The sequence below is a fragment of the Salmo salar genome, chromosome ssa05 (assembly GCF_905237065.1).
Source record: "Salmo salar chromosome ssa05, Ssal_v3.1, whole genome shotgun sequence".
Lineage (NCBI taxonomy): Eukaryota > Metazoa > Chordata > Actinopteri > Salmoniformes > Salmonidae > Salmo > Salmo salar.
In genome coordinates this window covers 84,230,657-84,248,817 of record NC_059446.1, presented here as the reverse complement: position 1 = coordinate 84,248,817, position 18,161 = coordinate 84,230,657, and the positions used below count along the sequence as shown (strand labels likewise).

Genomic DNA, 18,161 nt, shown 5'->3' with positions numbered 1-18,161 from the left:
GCTCACAATTGTTAACATCCTTGTTAGTGAGCATTTCTTCTTTTGCCAATTTAATCCATCCATCTGACAGGAGTGGCATATCAAGAAGCTCATTAAACAGCATGATCATTACACAGGTGCACCTTGTGTTCAAGTTGAGGGAGAGTGCAATTGGCATGCTGACTGCAGGAATGTCCACCAGAGAATTCAATGTTTATTTCTCTACCATACGCTGCTTTCAAAGTCGTTTTAGAGAATCTGGCAGTATGTTCAACTGGCCTCACAACTGTGGACCACTTGTAACCACGCCATCCCAGGACCTACACATCAGGCTTCTTCACCTGCGGGATCGTCTAAGACCAGCCACACGGACAGCTAATGAAACTAGGTTTGCACAACTGAATCATTTCTGCACAAACTGTCAGAAACCGTCTCAGGGAAGCTCATCTGCGTGCTCGTCATCCTCACCAGTCTTAACCTCACTGCAGTTTGGCGTCGTGACTGACTTCAGTGGGCAAATGCTCACCTTCTATGGCCACTGACACGCTGGAGAAGTGTGCTCTTCACGGATGAATCCCAGTTTCAACTGTACCGGGCAGATGGCAGACAGCATGTATGGCGTCGTGTGGGCGAGCGGTTTGCTGATGTCAACGTTGTGAACAGAGTGCCCCGGGGTGGCGTTGGGGTTATGGTATTGGGCAGGCATATGATACGGACAACTAACACAATTGCATTTTATCGATGGCAATTTGAATGCACAGAGATACAGTGACGAGATCCTGAGGCCCATTGTTGTGCCATTCATCTGCCGCAATCACCTCTTATTTCAGCATGATAATGCACGGCCCCATATCCCAAGGATTTGTACACAATTCCTGGAAGCTGAAAATGTCCCAGTTCTTCCATGGCCAGACGTCACCCATTGTGCATGTTTGGAATGCTCTGGGTCGACGTAAGACAGCCTGTTCCAGTTCCCGCCAATTTCCAGCGACTTCACACAGCCATTGAAGAGAAGTGGGACAACATTCCACAGGCCACAATCAACAGCCTGATCAACTATTTTTAAAGGTATCTGTGACCAACAGATGCATATCTGTATTCCCAGTTGTGAAATTCATAGATTAGGTCCTAATGAATTTATTTAAATTGAACGATTTCCTTATATGAACTAACTCGGTAAAATCTTTGAAATTGTTGTTTATATTTTTGTTCAGCGTAGCTTTGCTGGAGGCCATTTTCCCTGAAAAGCCTCATAATTGATGTTTGGTCCATACAGTACCATGTTACCAGACCCCCTGTTTTCCTCCAAACTACTCTTTACTTTTCTAAAGCCAGTAGAGTCGACCAACTGTCCAATCATTGCCATTTTTACATTTAAATGTACTGTAGGTCATTTAGCCAACACTTATCTAGAGTGACCTGAATATATGGCGTGGTAAACACCAGTAAAATGGAAAGGAAAATCCTTACACTGCTGCTCATGCTCCCAGGTGATTTTCTAACGTTTCGACCCTGGGAGCGTGAGCAGCGTTTTCCATGAGTTTTGCCTACAACTCCAGCACCTGCGGAAAGTACCTGGATGTCCATATGTTCTCCAGCTGTTATAAATGGTGTAAAGTTTTAGTATCCTGACAGAAAAAGAGCATAATGAAATGAGGACCGTCCTTGTAACTTGCCATGCAGGAGAAAAGATCCATGGAAAAGGGGAAACAGAAACAAAGAACTTCTCAGTCTGTATCACTGAAGAGTTAGATTGCACAGTAGAAATTAAGAAAATGTTCCTGTTTTTTTTAAGCCGGCATTCAGCGATTTACCGTGAATGTGTTCTCCGCTAAAGCAGGAACATTGCCTTTAAATTTAACACACTGGAACGCTGAACTTTTACGATATGGATTGAATAAATCCCTTAATGCTCCCAATTCTGAGGAGTAGTTTTAGGCCAGCATCCAAGACACGTGTAATGCACTGCTCTATAATAACGACTTTTAAAGGTAATTTACGCTTTATGCACCTTTTGCCGTGAATGCAAATCTCCAAAAACCAAAAAATGCCTTTAAAAGGATCATTGTCAGCTGTCCAGTGCACTACTCCATAACGTGCCTTGGATTGAATACCGGCTTTTAAAACACTCAACAGTTCTTGGTTGTAGTCTTAATACTGATCCTGTAAGGTTATACCACTCCTATTGGCCATGACAACGTCATCCGGTAATAGTGCCTTCAGAAAGTCTTCACACCGCTTGACTTTTTTTCACATTTTGTTGTTACAACCGGATTTTAAAATGGATTACATTGAGATTTTGTGTCACTGATCTACATACAATACCCCATAATGTCACAGTGGTATTGTTTTTCGAGATGTTTAAAAATGAAAACCTGGTTATGGCAAGCCTAAAGTTCAGGAGTAAAATCACAAGTTGCATGGACTGTGTGTGCAATAATAGTGTTTAATATGATTTTTGAATGACTACCCCACACATACAGTTAACTGTAAGGTCCCTCAGTCGAGCAGTGAATTTCAAGCACAGGTTCAACAAAGACCAAGGAGGTTTTCCAATGGTTCGCGAAGAAGGGCACGTATTGGTAGATGGGTAAAAAAAGCAGACGGTGAATATCCCTTTGAGCATGGTGAAGTTATTTATTACACTTTGGATGGTGAGTCAATACATCCAGTCACTACAAAGATACAGGGGCCCTTCCTAACTCAGTTGCCGGAGAGGAAGGAAACCGCTCCTCAGTCTCTCTCCTTACACTAAAGAGGCCAGGCCTTTCACAGTGATACTCATGACTAGAGGAAGGTATCCAGGCTGGTCCTTCATCTCTGTCCTCAGTGTGTCCTCCTCTCTCTTCAGTGTAACTTTAGAGTGACCAAAGAGACTCTCTGTCCTCCCAAACACCTCCTCCGTCAGAACAGCCAGACCTGCATCTCTCAGAGAGAGGGTCTCCCCACTCCCTGCTGCCACATGCTGCACCTGGAGGACAAGCAGCACAGGAATATGATTATATACTGCGATGTCATGTCTGTAAGATGCAATGACAATTTCAAAATGGAGAATGAAGTATTGTAATAATAATTTGGGGGTGTTTATATTTGTCCTGTTACACACAAGTGTGTAATGGAAAGGTGTTTGTTGCATATCCCGACACCCACAGGGAGTGGGGTCACGGCTAGGGTTACTGGCCCAACGCTCTAACTGCAAGGCTACCTGCCACCCTTAATCTATTCCAAACAACTATTGGAGGAATTGAACCTTTATTTAGCTTAGCCAAGTGGTGAACAGGTCACACAGTACAATATTTTTGAAGAAATATACAGACTTTTTTTTACCAGGCTAAGTGTAACAAAAGGGGAAGTGTGAACTCACCAGGATCTGCAGGGCCTGTAAGACTGGAGGACTGCAACAGGGTCCCAACACAGAGAGACCCTCATCTGTCATTCCTGAGAAATAAAGATTCACAGATGGCGTGAAACAGGAAGTGGTTTTCAGAGCATTGTGGGGACTGAGAAAATAAAATGTTAATGAAGTGAGATTACAGTTTTCCTGATAAATGCAATTGCTAGAGACTTGTGAACTGAACTGGCACTTAATATTCAACTAGTCAACTAATGTTCAGTGTTCAGTGTCTCACCATCCATGGCACTGATAATGAGATGAGTGGCACTGAGGAGGGAGGGTGTCTGGCTGGAATCACTGAGGAGGGAGGGTGTCTGGCTGGAATCACTGAGGAGGGAGGGTGTCTGGCTGGAATCACTGAGGAGGGAGGGTGTCTGGCTGGAATCACTGAGGAGGGAGGGTGTCTGGCTGGAATCACTGAGGAGGGAGGGTGTCTGGCTGGAATCACTGAGGAGGGAGGGTGTCTGGCTGGAATCACTGAGGAGGGAGGGTGTCTGGCTGGAGTCACTGAGGAGGGAGGGTGTCTGGCTGGAATCACTGAGGAGGGAGGGTGTCTGGCTGGAATCACTGAGGAGGGAGGGTGTCGGGCTGGAGTCGGAATGCTCTAGAAGGTCCAGTATGGCCTGGACTGTCTGCATCTGATTCGCTTCCTTAACCTCACCCAGGTCAGCTGTCTTACCTGTGCACATCTGGTCCAGCTGTGAGAAGAAGAGACATTATTAGAAAGAATAGGTGAGATGTGTGGTTTGTTTTTTCCTGCTAAACTTAGTTGAATGTACTGACTGTAAGTCACTCTGGATAAGAGTGTCTGGTAAATGAGTCATATGTACATGTAAACACAAGAGTGAAGGTTAGAGACAGAAGATATTTAAGATACTATGGTAGACTATAATGATGACAGACTGAACGTAATGAGAAGTTAGTATGTTCAGTATTCTGAAAGGTTAGAGACAGAAGATATTTAAGATACTACGGTAGACTATAATGATGACAGACAGGATGTAATGAGAAGTTAGTATGTTCAGTATTCTGAAAGGTTAGAGACAGAAGATATTTAAGATACTATGGTAGACTATAATGATGACAGACTGAACGTAATGAGAAGTTAGTATGTTCAGTATTCTGAAAGGTTAGAGACAGAAGATATTTAAGATACTACGGTAGACTATAATGATGACAGACTGAACGTAATGAGAAGTTAGTATGTTCAGTATTCTGAAAGGTTAGAGACAGAAGATATTTAAGCAGACAGGATGTGAGAAGGTATCATTTCTGAAGGTTAGACAGAAGATATTTAAGATACTATGGTAGACTATAATGATGACAGACTGAACGTAATGAGAAGTTAGTATGTTCAGTATTCTGAAAGGTTAGAGACAGAAGATATTTAAGATACTATGGTAGACTATAATGATGACAGACTGAACGTAATGAGAAGTTAGTATGTTCAGTATTCTGAAAGGTTAGAGACAGAAGATATTTAAGATACTACGGTAGACTATAATGATGACAGACTGAACGTAATGAGAAGTTAGTATGTTCAGTATTCTGAAAGGTTAGAGACAGAAGATATTTAAGATACTACGGTAGACTATAATGATGACAGACTGAACGTAATGAGAAGTTAGTATGTTCAGTATTCTGAAAGGTTAGAGACAGAAGATATTTAAGATACTACGGTAGACTATAATGATGACAGACTGAACGTAATGAGAAGTTAGTATGTTCAGTATTCTGAAAGGTTAGAGACAGAAGATATTTAAGATACTATGGTAGACTATAATGATGACAGACTGAACGTAATGAGAAGTTAGTATGTTCAGTATTCTGAAAGGTTAGAGACAGAAGATATTTAAGATACTACGGTAGACTATAATGATGACAGACTGAACGTAATGAGAAGTTAGTATGTTCAGTATTCTGAAAGGTTAGAGACAGAAGATATTTAAGATACTATGGTAGACTATAATGATGACAGACTGAACGTAATGAGAAGTTAGTATGTTCAGTATTCTGAAAGGTTAGAGACAGAAGATATTTAAGATACTACGGTAGACTATAATGCTGACAGACTGAACGTAATGAGAAGTTAGTATGTTCAGTATTCTGAAAGGTTAGAGACAGAAGATATTTAAGATACTACGGTAGACTATAATGATGACAGACTGAACGTAATGAGAAGTTAGTATGTTCAGTATTCTGAAAGGTTAGAGACAGAAGATATTTAAGATACTACGGTAGACTATAATGATGACAGACTGAACGTAATGAGAAGTTAGTATGTTCAGTATTCTGAAAGGTTAGAGACAGAAGATATTTAAGATACTACGGTAGACTATAATGATGACAGACAGAACGTAATGAGAAGTTAGTATGTTCAGTATTCTGAAAGGTTAGAGACAGAAGATATTTAAGATACTACGGTAGACTATAATGATGACAGACAGGATGTAATGAGAAGTTAGTATGTTCAGAAAGCTGCTGATTTCATGTCCAGTAATCCGCTCATAATAAAGTGTGTCTAACTGTAGGACTGTGTGTGTGTTTGGGCCCTGTTTCTGTACGTCCCACTCACCACACTCTCCAGCACACTGACTGCCTCTCTGTCCACCATGGTTGTCTTGAGGAGCTGGAGCAGAGAGGAACGTGTGGCTGCTGGCAGGACTGACAGCAGCTGGAAATGACCACTCAGTTTCTCCAGTTCTGTCAACACAAACACTTTTCATCCAGTGGAAGTTTGACTCAGCTGCCACCGTATCACAGAGATTTCACAACCAGAAAACTATCATATGTACGATTTATTCTGCAACCACGATGGGACATGAATAATGTATGAATTTATTTTAAAAAAATGAATTGTCAGAGAAAATATAATGATCTCTCCAAGGCAGTGCTATCCTTTAACCTTTAACCTTTTACATGAAGGCACACGATCCTGCTTATGAGCTCTTTTGTTGATATTACCCATTTATTTATCTATCTAAGTTCAGAATAAATTCTTATTTACAACAACAACCTAGGAACAGTGGGTTAACTGCCTTGTTCAGGGGCAGAATGACAGATTGTTACCTTGTCAGCTCAGGATTCGATCTAGCAACCTTTCGGTTACTGGCCCAACGCTCTAAACCACTAGGCTACCTGCTGGTTACTGGCCCAACGCTCTAAACCGCTAGGCTACCTGCTGGTTACTGGCCCAACGCTCTAAACCACTAGGCTACCTGCTGGTTACTGGCCCAACACTCTAAACCACGAGGCTACCTGCTGGTTACTGGCCCAACGCTCTAAACCACTAGGGTACCTGCTGGTTACTGGCCCAACGCTCTAAACCACTAGGCTACCTGCTGGTTACTGGCCCAACGCTCTAAACCACTAGGCTACCTGCTGGTTACTGGCCCAACGCTCTAAACCACTAGGCTACCTGCTGGCTACTGGCCCAACGCTCTAAACCACTAGGCTACCTGCTGGTTACCGGCCCAACGCTCTAACCACTAGGCTACCTGCTGGTTACCGCCCAACGCTCTAAACCACTAGGCTACCTGCTGGTTACCGGCCCAACGCTCTAAACCACTAGGCTACCTGCTGGTTACCGGCCCAACGCTCTAAACCACTAGGCTACCTGCTGGTTACCGGCCCAACGCTCTAAACCACTAGGCTACCTGCTGGTTACCGGCCCAACGCTCTAAACCACTAGGCTACCTGCTGGTTACCGGCCCAACGCTCTAAACCACTAGGCTACCTGCTGGTTACTGGCCCAACGCTCTAAACCACTAGGCTACCTGCTGGCTACTGGCCCAACGCTCTAAACCACTAGGCTACCTGCTGGTTACCGGCCCAACGCTCTAACCACTAGGCTACCTGCTGGTTACCGGCCCAACGCTCTAAACCACTAGGCTACCTGCTGGTTACCGGCCCAACGCTCTAAACCACTAGGCTACCTGCTGGTTACCGGCCCAACGCTCTAAACTACTAGGCTACCTGCTGGTTACCGGCCCAAGGCTCTAAACCACTAGGCTACCTGCTGGTTACCGGCCCAACGCTCTAAACCACTAGGCTACCTGCTGGTTACCGGCCCAACGCTCTAAACCACTAGGCTACCTGCTGGTTACCGGCCCAACGCTCTAAACCACTAGGCTACCTGCTGGTTACCGGCCCAAGGCTCTAAACCACTAGGCTACCTGCTGGTTACCGGCCCAAGGCTCTAAACCACTAGGCTACCTGCTGGTTACCGGCCCAACGCTCTAAACCACTAGGCTACCTGCTGGTTACCGCCCAACGCTCTAAACCACTAGGCTACCTGCTGGTTACCGCCCAACGCTCTAAACCACTAGGCTACCTGCTGGTTACCGGCCCAACGCTCTAAACCACTAGGCTACCTGCTGGTTACCGGCCCAACGCTCTAAACCACTAGGCTACCTGCTGGTTACCGGCCCAACGCTCTAAACCACTAGGCTACCTGCTGGTTACTGGCCCAACGCTCTAAACCACTAGGCTACCTGCTGGTTACTGGCCCAACGCTCTAACCACTAGGCTACCTGCCGGCCCTACATAAACAACCTCTGGACCTTCATGGTCCTACGGTAGGATACGCTAGACATTGGCCCTGTACACACTCATGTCGTATGTACAACGCATTTGGCACAACGAGCTTTTCTGGACAAAAATAATTACACAAGCGTTGTGGACTGTGGAGCCACGGCACAATGATTGAGTAAACATTTCTGTGGGGACAATTTATCACAAAAATAACAGTTGTAACACAACAACCATTGTGTTAAATGTGTTGTAAATCAGTTGTACAACCTGAGTGTGACAGGGTCATTAAGAGTTTCACATAAAGAACAACATGTAACATTCCATTCAGTATACGTCTACCACTAGACCAGGGACGGGAACTTTGATGGGGGTTGGGGCCACAAAAAATACGAACTCATCCTGAGGGGCCGCAGTGGCTCGCGGGTCTGCCTACCCACATCCATTCCCACACATGCAGTCAGATTTTGCCCTAAGCAACAATGTTTGCAGTTTTTAATATGATATCTGAGTGAGAGTGACTAACCAAATCAACGGGGGTGCTTCTACACCTGCATTGCTTGCTGTTTGGGGTTTTAGGCTGGGTTTCTGTACAGCACTTTGAGATATCAGCTGATGTCACAAAGTTTAGACAGCTGGTTAGAATAACTTAGCAATCTAAAACATGTTGATCCACAACCAAAAACTGTTGATCCACAACCAAATGTTGAAACTGCACCTTGTGAATTCTACTATTCTAACTCTCAACAGGAAGTTGAGACCCCGACTGAGTTCCCCTGCCAGAAATCTAATGATAATAATAATAACAACTATTTAAATTGGTACGTGGGCCTACAAAAGGAGGGGAACTTCCATTAGTCTCGTTACCTCTCTGAAAGCAGCTTTTCTTTGGGGTGTCGTCGTGAGCGCCAGGCACCCCCACTAAGCTCTTCTTAACAGGCCCATCCACCTCAAACCCCCCAAGAGTGTCGGACATTAGGCACAGCTCTGAGGACAAGAGTGTCGGACATTAGGCACAGCTCTGAGTACAAGAGTGTGGGACATTAGGCACAGCTCTGAGGACAAGAGTGTGAGACATTAGGCACAGCTCTGAGGACAAGAGTGTGGGACATTAGGCACAGCTCTGAGGACAAGAGTGTGGGACATTAGGCACAGCTCTGAGGACAAGAGTGTCGGACATTAGGCACAGCTCTGAGGACAAGAGTGTGGGACATTAGGCACAGCTCTGAGGACAAGAGTGTCGGACATTAGGCACAGCTCTGAGGACAAGAGTGTGGGACATTAGGCACAGCTCTGAGGACAAGAGTGTGGGACATTAGGCACAGCTCTGAGGACAAGAGTGGCGGACATTAGGCACAGCTCTGAGGACAAGAGTGTGGGACATTAGGCACAGCTCTGAGGACAAGAGTGGCGGACATTAAGCACAGCTCTGAGGACAAGAGTGGCGGACATTAGGCACAGCTCTGAGGACAAGAGTGTGGGACATTAGGCACAGCTCTGAGGACAAGAGTGTGGGACATTAGGCACAGCTCTGAGGACAAGAGTGTGAGACATTAGGCACAGCTCTGAGGACAAGAGTGGCGGACATTAGGCACAGCTCTGAGGACAAGAGTGGCGGACATTAGGCACAGCTCTGAGGACAAGAGTGTGGGACATTAGGCACAGCTCTGAGGACAAGAGTGTGGGACATTAGGCACAGCTCTGAGGACAAGACAAGGAGACAGTAGTATGAACCTATTAATACAGACACACATTCAAATACAATGGACAAACTGAACATGAACAGAGACCATGTACATAATAAGGCATTGTAATATACAACCTACATAGTCTGATTATGGGTCCAGGTGAGAGTTTTTCATTCCCACTACAGTTTAAAACATTTGTTTTCACCTGAGAAACTGGAAAATAAACAGGAAAATAAAGGCTCCCTCACCATAGTGTCCGTTGAGTTTGATCTCCAGCTCAATAATGCAGTAAGCGATGACGGTATGGGCAGGAATCTCCAGAGACACGTTGCTGTCTTTGTGCAGACTGCTGTTCTCCTTCACAGACACCTGTGGACAGTGGTGTAAAGTACTACTTAAGTCCTTTTTGGGGGTATCTGTATTTTACTATTCAGATTTTGACAACTTTTACTTCACTACATTTCTAAAGAAAAGAATGTACTTTTTACTGTATACATTTTCCTCCGACACTCAAAAGTACTCGCTACATTTTGAATGGTCCAATTCACACACTTATCAAGAGATCATCCCTGGTCATCCCTACTGCCTCTGATCTGACGGACTCACTAAACAGAGAACATCCCTGGTCATCCCTACTGCCTCTGATCTGGAGGACTCACTAAACAGAGAACATCCCTGGTCATCCCTACTGCCTCTGATCTGGAGGACTCACTAAACAGAGAACATCCCTGGTCATCCCTACTGCCTCTGATCTGGAGGACTCACTAAACAGAGAACATCTCTGGTCATCCTACTGCCTCTGATCTGGCGGACTCACTAAACAGAGAACATCCCTGGTCATCCCTACTGCCTCTAATCTGGAGGACTCACTAAACAGAGAACATCCCTGGTCATCCCTACTGCCTCTGATCTGGAGGACTCACTAAACAGAGAACATCCCTGGTCATCCCTACTGCCTCTGATCTGGAGGACTCACTAAACAGAGAACATCTCTGGTCATCCTACTGCCTCTGATCTGGCGGACTCACTAAACAGAGAACATCCCTGGTCATCCCTACTGCCTCTGATCTGGCGGACTCACTAAACACAAACGCTCATTTGTAAATGATGTCTGAGTGTTGGAGTGTGCCCCTGGCTATCTGTAAATGATGTCTGAGTGTTGGAGTGTGCCCCTGGCTATCCGTAAATGATGTCTGAGTGTTGGAGTGTGCCCCTGGCTATCTGTAAATGATGTCTGAGTGTTGGAGTGTGCCCCTGGCTATCTGTAAATGATGTCTGAGTGTTGGAGTGTACCCCTGGCTATCTGTAAATGATGTCTGAGTGTTGGAGTGTGCCCCTGGCTATCTGTAAATGATGTCTGAGTGTTGGAGCGTGCCCTGGCTATCTGTAAATGATGTCTGAGTGTTGGAGTGTGCCCCTGGCTATCTGTAAATGATGTCTGAGTGTTGGAGCGTGCCCCTGGCTATCTGTAAATGATGTCTGAGTGTTGGAGTGTGCCCCTGGCTATCTGTAAATGATGTCTGAGTGTTGGAGTGTGCCCCTGGCTATCTGTAAATGATGTCTGAGTGTTGGAGTGTGCCCCTGGCTATCTGTAAATGATGTCTGAGTGTTGGAGTGTGCCCCTGGCTATCTGTAAATGATGTCTGAGTGTTGGAGTGTGCCCCTGGCTATCTGTAAATGATGTCTGAGTGTTGGAGTGTGCCCCTGGCTATCTGTAAATGATGTCTGAGTGTTGGAGTGTGCCCCTGGCTATCTGTAAATGATGTCTGAGTGTTGGAGTGTGCCCCTGGCTATCTGTAAATGATGTCTGAGTGTTGGAGTGTGCCCCTGGCTATCTGTAAATTAAATAAAACAAGAACATGGAACCACCTGGTTTGCATAATATAAGACATTTTAAATGATTTATACTTTTACTACTTAAGTATATTTTAGCAATTCCATTTACTTTTGATACTTAAGTATATTTAAAACCAAATTCTTCTAGACTTTTACTCAAGTAGTATTTTACTGGGTGACTTTCACTTTACTTCAAGGGAAATGAACAAGTGCACATGAGGGATAACTAGGATATAGAATAAGAGCCTAACATGACAAGGCAGTGTTAATAAATCCTGAATAGTCATTCACATGACTACTCATTTCACTCCACATACATTAAAAAACCATTCATCTGTGGCCTTGCTGGTCCAGCAGTAATGACGCAGCCTCCAGCACACATAGGCCTATCTGCGGTGTTGGCATAGGTCCAATCCAGCCTCCAGCACACATAGGCCTATCTGCGGTGTTGGCATAGGTCCAATCCAGCCTCCAGCACACATAGGCCTATCTGCGGTGTTGGCATAGGTCCAATCCAGCCTCCAGCACACATAGGCCTATCTGCGGTGTTGGCATAGGTCCAATCCAGCCTCCAGCACACATAGGCCTATCTGCGGTGTTGGCATAGGTCCAATCCAGCCTCCAGCACACATAGGCCTATCTGCGGTGTTGGCATAGGTCCAATCCAGCCTCCAGCACACATAGGCCTATCTGTGGTGTTGGCATAGGTCCAATCCAGCCTCCAGCACACATAGGCCTATCTGCGGTGTTGGCATAGGTCCAATCCAGCCCGCTGCCCTTTGAGGCAACCTCTTTCTTTCCCTGCTGTTATCCTCTCTCTCTCTGTTTAATAAAGTCAGAAAATACCTCGTATATATGTTTATATATTAAAGATTCATCTATACAGGGTAAACTACATGGTTAACTTCAACATTAGTAAAATACATTATCCAAGCCTAACAATAGTTAAATAAAGGTTCAATTATTATTATTATTTATTTTTTCTATATAAATCCTACAACTCTCTCCATCTACCTGGGTGCTCTTGGGCCCACAGAAGCTCAGCAGCTCCTCTAACTGCCCTCCCTGCTGGACCTCCTCTATGACCGAACACGGCTGGGTCGTCACAATCCTCTCCTTCACCACCCCAAACACCTCCCTGGTCTTCTCACGGGTCTGCTGCATCAGACAGTGGGACATGTCCAGAAGCCTGCAGGAGAGACAAATCAGAGAGTTGTCCTTTGATGAGGGCAAAGATGATTCAAGTTATGTTTCTTGGATGATTATAAAGTAGCTTGGAGAAATCCAGTCTGTTTGTGACAACATTCCACTCCTCATTGTGCCAAACATGACAAGCAGTGGCAAGGAGTGGAATGTTAGCACAGACAGACTGGATTTCTCCAGGCTACGCATAAAGCTGTATTCAGCTTCATTAATACATTTACTGGTATTATAAATCTATTTTCCTTTTTCAACTATAGCATACATATGGTGTTGGGCAGTCAGAATACAGTCAGCTCATATGGTGTTGGAATACAGTCAGCCCATATGGGTAGTTAGAATACAGTCAGCCCATATGCTGTTGGTAGTTAGAATACAATCAGCCCATATGGGTAGTTGGAATACAGTCAGCCCATATGGGTAGTTAGAATACAGTCAGCCCATATGGTGTTGGTAGTTAGAATACAATCAGCCCATATGGGTAGTTAGATTACAATCAGCCCATATGGTGTTGGTAGTTAGAATACAGTCAGCCCATATGGGTAGTTAGAATACAGTCAGCCCATATGGGTAGTTAGAATACAGTCAGCCCTTATGGTGTTGGGTAGTTAGAATACAGTCAGCCCATATGGTGTTGGGTAGTTAGAATACAATCAGCCCATATGGGTAGTTGGCACCATCTCCCAGTCCCTGCCACTGAAAAACATCCCCACAGCATGACGCTGCCACCTCCATGCTTCACTGTAGGGATGGTGCCTGGTTTATTCCAGACGTGACGCTTGGCATTCAGGCCAAAGAGTTAAATCTTGGTTGTAGCATCATACCCAAGACTCTAGGCTGTAATCATTGCCAAAGGTGCTTCAACAAAGTACTGAGTAAAGGGTTGAATACTTATGTAAATATAATATTTCAGTGTTACATTTTTTGACATTTATTAGAAAACAAAATTAAAAACCTGATTTTGATTTGCCATTATGGGGTATTGTGTTTAGACTGATGAGAGAAAAAAAAACAATTGAATCAATTTTAGAATAAGGCTGTAACGTTACATTTTTTGGGGAAAAAGTCAAGGGGTCTGAATACTTTTGAAATGCACTGTACAGTCGTGGCCAAAAGTTGTGAGAATGACACAAATATTAATTTCCACAAAGTTTGCTGCTTCAGTGTCTTCAGATATTTTTGTCAGATGTTACTATGGAATACTGAAGTATAATTACAAGCATTTCATAAGTGTCAAAGGCTTTTATTGACAATTACATGAAGTTGATGCAAAGAGTCAATATTTGCTGTGTTGACCCTTCTTTTTCAAGACCTCTGCAATCCGCCCTGGCATGCTGTCAATTAACTTCTGGGCCACATCCTGACTGATGGCAGCCCATTCTTGCATAATCAATGCTTGGAGTTTGTCAGAATTTGTGGGTTGTTTGTTTGTCCACCCACCTCTTGAGGATTGACCACAAGTTTTCAATGGGATTAAGGTCTGGGGAGTTTCCTGGCCATGGACCCAAAATATCGATGTTTTGTTCCCCGAGCCACTTAGTTATCAGGTTTGCCTTATGGCAAGGTGCTCCATCATGCTGGAAAAGGCATTGTTCGTCACCAAACTGTCCTGGATGGTTGGGAGAAGTTGCTCTCGGAGGATGTGTTGGTACCATTCTTTATTCATGGCAGTGTTCTTGGGCAAAATTGTGAGTGAGCCCACTCCCTTGGCTAAGATGCAACCCCACACATGAATGGTCTCAGGATGCTTTACTGTTGGCATGACACAGGACTGATGGTAGCGCTCACCTTGTCTTCTCCGGACAAGCTTTTTTCCGGATGCCACAAACAATCGAAAAGGGGATTCATCAGAGAAAATGACTTTACCCCAGTCCTCAGCAGTCCAATCCCTGTACCTTTTGCAGAATATCAGTCTGTCCCTGATGTTTTTCCTGGAAAGAAGTGGCTTCATTGCTGCCCTTCTTGACCCAAGGCCATCCTCCAAAAGTCTTCGCCTCACTGTGCATGCAGATGCACTCACACCTGCCTGCTGCCATTCCTGAGCAAGCTCTTTGCTGGTGGTGCCCCGATCCCGCAGCTGAATCAACTTTAGGAGACCGTCCTGGCGCTTGCTGGAATTTCTTGAGCCTTCTTCACAACATTTGAACCGCTCTCCTTGAAGTTCTTGATGATCCGATAAATGGTTGATTTAGGTGCAATCTTACTGGCAGTAATATCCTTGCCTGTGAAGCCCTTTTTCTGCAAAGCAATGATGACAGCACGTGTCTCCTTGCAGGTAACCATGGCTGACAGAGAAAGAACAATGATTCCAAGCACCACCCTCCTTTTGAAGCTTCCAGTCTGTTAATCGAACTCAATCAGCATGACAGAGTGATCACCAGCCTTGTCCTCGTCAACACTCACACCTGTGTTAATGAGAGAATCACTGACATGATGTCAGCTGGTCCTTTTGTGGCAGAGCTGAAATGCAGTGGAAATGTTTTTTTGGGGATTCAGTTCATTTGCATGGCAAAGAGGGACTTTGCAATTAATTGCAATTCATCTGATCACTCTTCATAACATTCTGGAGTATATGCAAATTGCCATCATACAAACTGAGGCAGCAAAGTTTGTGAAAATTAATATTTGTGTCATTCTCGGAATAGGGTGCAATTTGGGATTCAGCCTGTGTGTTTTCCTTTCACTAACCACTGACTCTACTGTAGGAAGAGGTGAACTGAGTGTACCCTAGGCCTACTGTAAGAACAGGTGAACTGAGTGTAACCTGGGGTTACTGTAGGAACAGGTGATCTGAGTGTAACCTGGGGTTACTGTAGGAACAGGTGATCTGAGTGTAACCTGGGGTTACTGTAGGAACAGGTGAACTGAGTGTAACCTGGGGTTACTGTAGGAACAGGTGAACTGAGTGTAACCTGGGGTTACTGTAGGAACAGGTGATCTGAGTGTAACCTGGGGTTACTGTAGGTACAGCTGAACTGAGTGTAACCTGGGGTTACTATAGGAACAGGTGATCTGAGTGTAACCTGGGGTTACTGTATGTACAGGTGAACCGAGTGTAACCTGGGGTTACTGTATGTACAGGTGAACTGAGTGTAACCTGGGGTTACTGTAGGAACAGGTGAACTGAGTGTAACCTGGGGTTACTGTATGTACAGGTGAACTGAGTGTAACCTAGACCTACTGTAGGTACATATTAGAGAGAGAGGAACTCACTTGTCTTTGGAGTCGCGCAGCAACTTCTGTACATCCACCTCCTCTTTCTTCAGGCTGCCGAAGGACGACTGGAGTTTAGATGTGTCTTTCCCCTCCACTTTAAGGTTTACAGCAACCAAATTTGACTCAAAGTTTCCTGATTTGTTGTCACCAAATGTCCCTTGGTACTTTAGGAAATCAGTCTTGACCACAACTGTAGGAGGCAAGCAAAAATGTTTTTAAAAATTCTTCTAGCTCTGTCAAATTGTTTTTTGATCATAGATTTTCAAGTAGATTTAAGATAAAACTGTAACTCAGCCACTCAGTGACATTCACTGTCTTTTTGGAGCAACTCCAGTGTAAATTTGGCCTTGTGTTTTAGGTTAGTGTCCTGCTAAAAGGTGAATCTGCCTGTGCTTAGCTCCATTCCGTGTATTTTTTATCCTGAAAAACTCGCCAGTCCTTAACGATTACAAACATACCCATAACATGATGCAGCCACCACTATGCTGGAAAATATGGACAGTGGTATTCAGTAATGTGTTGGATTGGATTTGCCCCAAACATAACACTTTGTATTCAGGACAAAAAGTGAATTGCTGTAAAATGTTTTGCAGTATTACTTTAGTGCCACGTTGCAAACAAGATGCATGTTCTGTACATGCTTCCTTCTTTTCACTCTGTCAATTAGGCTAGTATTGTGGAGTAACTACAATGTTGTTGAACCATCCTCAGCTATCTCCTATCACAGCCATTAAACTCTGTAACTGTTTTAAAGTAATCATTGGCTTCATGGTGAAATCCCTGAGTGGTTTTCTTCCTCTCTGGCAACTGAGTTAGGAAGGACGCATGTATCTTTGTAGCGACTGGGTGTATTGATACACCATCCAAAGTGTAATGAATAACTTCACCATGCTCAAAGGGACATTCCATGACAGCTTTTTTTTACCCATCTACCAATAGGTGCAAAACCTCCCTGGTCTTTGTGGTTGAATCTGCGTTTGAAATGCACTACTCGACTGAGGGACCTAACAGATAAACATAATTCCACTGTGACATTATGGGGTATTGTGTTTAGGCCATTGACAAAAAAAATCTAAATGTAATCCATTTTAAATTCCGGCTGTAACGCAACAAAATGTTAAAAGTCAGGGGGTGTGAATACTTTCTGAAGTCACTGTATGTATCATTATGTATCATGATAGGATCCTCTTCATAATCTTTCCAGTAGCATGGATAACAGAATCGACGCTCAGATCTTTCACAAGGAACACATTCACACAGCATCACACTGAGGGAGAGAGGAGCCTATACCTGCAAACAAACAGGTAGCAAGTACAGGTGTGCAGCCTAATCATTTCAACTGAAGGGCTGCTCTTGTGTTTACCTGGGGTTAAGGGTGTGTCTCCAGTCAGTACATCACTGAGGGTAAAATCAGTGGGCAGGTACTTGGGTTTCTGCCAAATCCAAAAACGCTTGCGTTTCACAACCAGTGAGAGAGGGACTAGTTTGTCTGAGTCAATCAGACTGGACACAGGGATCAAGCTGCCATCATCTATCTCCTCCACAAAGTTTCTTGTGGCCGTGGAAAACATCTTCAATGGGAGACAGACACAGAAATGGTCGAGGATGATGTCTCTGTTTGCAACTGATAACAAACACGACAAGAACACAAGATTAATAATACGATAATATTCACATTGAAAAGTTCCCATTCATTTACTATCTAAAAAAATACAACGTTAAAGACATGACCTATGAGTAGCAGACTGGATACGCTCAGAAATCAGACTACACAGAGTCAAAATACTGTGGTTGTTATTCGTAAACGTTCATGGACGTCTATCTATGCGTTCATAATTCACGACTCAAAATGTTCAAAATTGAAACTACTGCTACCTACAGGAGCAATATATTTGACCGTTTATCCTGGCTATGTCCTATCCGAACGCGAAAGCCCGTTCTAAGTTAGAGTTACCGGTTTAGATAGAGGTAGATATTCTGTCGCAACAGCAGAAGAAACACCGTAATAACATGAGGTTCGCTCCAGCCCTTTCTCCAGCCACGTTCACGGGGTGTGGTTTGGTTCTGTCTCTCTGTGCTTCAATCTCCACCTCCTGTCCAGGGCACACCAGCTTCACAGTCAAACCAGAGGTTCTCATTGTTCTTGCTGTGGTAAAACATTGCAAAATAATGTAGCCATGATGATAATATTTTATTACATGTAACGGAACTTTCAATTCATAGATAGACAAGCTTGGTTCCACGAAGACACATATGATACATATTAAAGTATAAGTAAATACATAAACTACAGTAGGCCTACATGCAAAAAAATAAAA

The 18,161-nt window shown here is 44.2% G+C and overlaps 1 protein-coding gene across 4 annotated transcripts; it reads right to left on the bottom strand.

Moving 5' to 3' along the window:
- Positions 1-2,602: 2,602 nt before the first annotated feature.
- Positions 2,603-17,951, bottom strand: LOC106606044 (gasdermin-E). Of its 4 annotated transcripts, none has more exons than XM_045719210.1 (10): positions 17,798-17,951; positions 17,207-17,414; positions 15,841-16,033; positions 12,442-12,616; positions 9,840-9,960; positions 8,771-8,890; positions 5,949-6,076; positions 3,609-4,071; positions 3,344-3,417; positions 2,603-2,950 (listed from the first exon to the last, which is right to left on the bottom strand). In XM_045719210.1, the coding sequence occupies exons 2-10, from the start codon at positions 17,412-17,414 to the stop codon at positions 2,726-2,728; spliced, it is 1,707 nt and encodes a 568-aa protein (XP_045575166.1). In that variant the 5' UTR covers positions 17,798-17,951; the 3' UTR covers positions 2,603-2,725. The 4 variants fall into 4 exon arrangements, with proteins under 4 accessions (XP_045575166.1, XP_045575165.1, XP_045575167.1 ...); XM_045719209.1 differs by having other exon boundaries at positions 17,207-17,467; positions 17,723-17,928; XM_045719211.1 differs by having other exon boundaries at positions 17,723-17,927.
- Between the last annotated feature and the right edge of the window lie 210 nt (positions 17,952-18,161).